This window comes from Emydura macquarii, unplaced genomic scaffold (genome assembly GCF_026122565.2).
Source record: "Emydura macquarii macquarii isolate MOO-44397 ecotype Brisbane River unplaced genomic scaffold, CSIRO-AGI_Emac_v2 contig_1008, whole genome shotgun sequence".
Taxonomy (NCBI): domain Eukaryota; kingdom Metazoa; phylum Chordata; order Testudines; family Chelidae; genus Emydura; species Emydura macquarii.
In genome coordinates, this window is record NW_027131145.1 from 63,225 (window position 1) to 65,646 (window position 2,422).

Here is a 2,422-nt window from a genome sequence, read left to right on the forward strand (position 1 = left end):
CAGTGGACATGGAGAATAATTGATCACTGTCCCCTTTATAACAACCTTTTACATGTTTGAAGACTGTTCTCAGGTCCCCCATTAATTTTCTCGTCTCTAGATTAAACATGCCCAATTCTTTCCACCTTTCCTCCCAGGGCAGGTTTTTTAAACCTTTTAGCACCTTTGTTGCTCTCTGCAGAACTCTCTCTTCAATTTGTCCATATTTTTCTTATCATTTGATTTCCAAAACTGGATGCAATTCTGCAGCTGAGGCCTCACCGGTGCTGAGTTTAGCATGACAATTACCTCCCCTAATACCCAGTCAATTACCTCCATGTACCCAGTCAAATTTTGTATGGTTGAAATCCCCCATTTTTATTGGGTTTTCTGGTTTTTTAGCCTCTCTAATCTCCCTGAGTGTTTCACAATCACCACCACAAACCTGGTCAGCTGGTTGGTAGTATATTCCTTCTCCTATATTCTTATTATTGAGGCATGGAATCTTGCATGAACTCCATCTCCAAAGAGAGTCTATGGTACAGTTTGATTCATTGAAGATTTGTATCCATTTGACTCTTTCACATATAGTGTTACACCCCCATCCCTGCCAGCTGCTTGGCCATTCCAATAGATTTTGTGCCCTCTTATTACTGTGACCATTGATTATCATTGCCTCACCAAATTCCTGTGACACCTATTATATTGCCTCCAAAACCAGAACTAAACAACAAAAATATGGTGAGACCAGATAAAACAAAATGAATCTGTTTTATATCATATTTCATGGGTTGTTATTGTTATTGCTTTTTTAAAAAGAAATATTTTTCTCAATAGAACCCATGGCAGACCCAGAACGGGGAAATCAAACGTCCATCACGGGATTCATCCTCCTGGGCTTTGGGAATTTCCATGAATTGCAAATTCTTCTCTTCCTGCTGTTTCTAGTGATATACGTTGTGACCGTGGCTGGGAACACGGCCATTGTGGTGCTAGTTGTGGCTGATCAGCATCTTCACACTCCCATGTACTTCTTCCTGGGGAACCTGTCCTGTTTGGAGACCTGCTACACCTCCGCCGTCCTGCCCCGGATGCTGGCCAGTCTCCTGAGTGGGGACAAGACCATTTCTTTTGCTGGTTGCCTCATACAGTTTGATATCGTTGGTTCTCTGTTATGTACAGAGTGTTGTCTCCTATCAGCGATGTCTTATGATCGGTATTTAGCCATATGCAAACCACTGCATTACGCAGCCCGCAGTGGCTTTTCCCTCCAGCTAGCGGCTGGATCTTGGCTCAGTGGCTTTGCAGCCGGCACCACCGCAGCATGTTGGGTGTCACAACTGATTTTCTGTGGGCCCAATGAAATTGACCATTTCTTTTGTGATTACACCCCGTTGATAAAACTGTCCTGCACTGACACCAGCCAGATGGTTCTTGTGTTCTTCCTCATCTCCTGCATATTTGTTCTTCCCCCTTTTCTCTTAACCCTCACGTCTTACATGTGTATCATCAGCGCCATCCTGAGAATCCCTTCCAGCACCGGGAGGCAAAAGGCCTTTTCTACCTGCTCCTCTCACCTCATCGTGGTGACAGTTTTCTACGGGACCCTGATCATTGTCTACATGCTCCCAGACATGACTGCGCTGCGTGACCTCAACAAAGTTTTCTCCGTCTTCTACAGCGTGCTGACGCCCATGGTCAATCCCCTCATCTACAGCCTGAGAAACAAGGAGGTCAAGGAGGCTATGAGAAAAGCTCTGAGTAAGACTGGGACTTCCATGAGCATTTGCAAATTATTTTGTGGGCATTTACTGTAAGCTGCAATAAAATGTGTAGAATGGGAGCTCATCATGTGGTGCAATGAGGGAAACCACAGCACGTGTGAGCTGTCCTGAAGTAGTACAGCTGTTCTAGTACCCACAGTGAGACTCCAGCTGTGAGAAGGTCAGTTAACAAGTAATGACTGCAGGGGAAGGTATTCTGTGACAATCGAGGTCATTGGCGGCCCATGACTCCTGGCTTTGGAGAGGCTGGATGGCAGACAAGGGGGACCTGTGCTTGTACCGTGGCCCCTCCACCCCTCCCTCTGAGGCCCTGCCCACACTCCAGCCCTGCTCCACCTCAGGATGCACTCCCGCTTGGCCTCCTCCACCGAAAAGCCCCACCCACCATTCGTGCCTCTTGGGGGTGCAAGAGACTATGGCCCTTCAAGTAATGCCCAGGCAGGGAATCGGGGTGCTAGGAGCAGCGTTAGAGACAGCAGGGCTTGTGCCCCCCCAGCTGGGCAGAGGCTGGGCTGGGGAGCTTCCGGTGTCTTTATTGAATCCAGGACTTTTGCTATCTAGCACATTTGTGAAATGAAGCACCATTGAACATTTACCATCCGTACTCACTGGGGACACAAGCTGATGGAGAGCTTTCCCAATCCCCTTTTTCTGTTCTT

At 47.2% G+C, this 2,422-nt stretch overlaps 1 protein-coding gene across 1 annotated transcript; it reads left to right on the forward strand.

The window, feature by feature from the left end:
• Positions 1-821: 821 nt before the first annotated feature.
• Positions 822-1,796, forward strand: LOC137150672 (olfactory receptor 6F1-like). Its single transcript, XM_067544652.1, has one exon. It carries the CDS (start codon positions 822-824, stop codon positions 1,794-1,796), a length of 975 nt encoding a protein of 324 aa, XP_067400753.1.
• The last annotated feature ends 626 nt before the right edge of the window (positions 1,797-2,422 follow it).

Bases quoted from the DNA above. Each gene is read 5' to 3' on its own strand.
- LOC137150672 (XM_067544652.1), top strand. From the start codon at position 822: ATGGCAGACCCAGAACGGGGAAATCAAACGTCCATCACGGGATTCATC.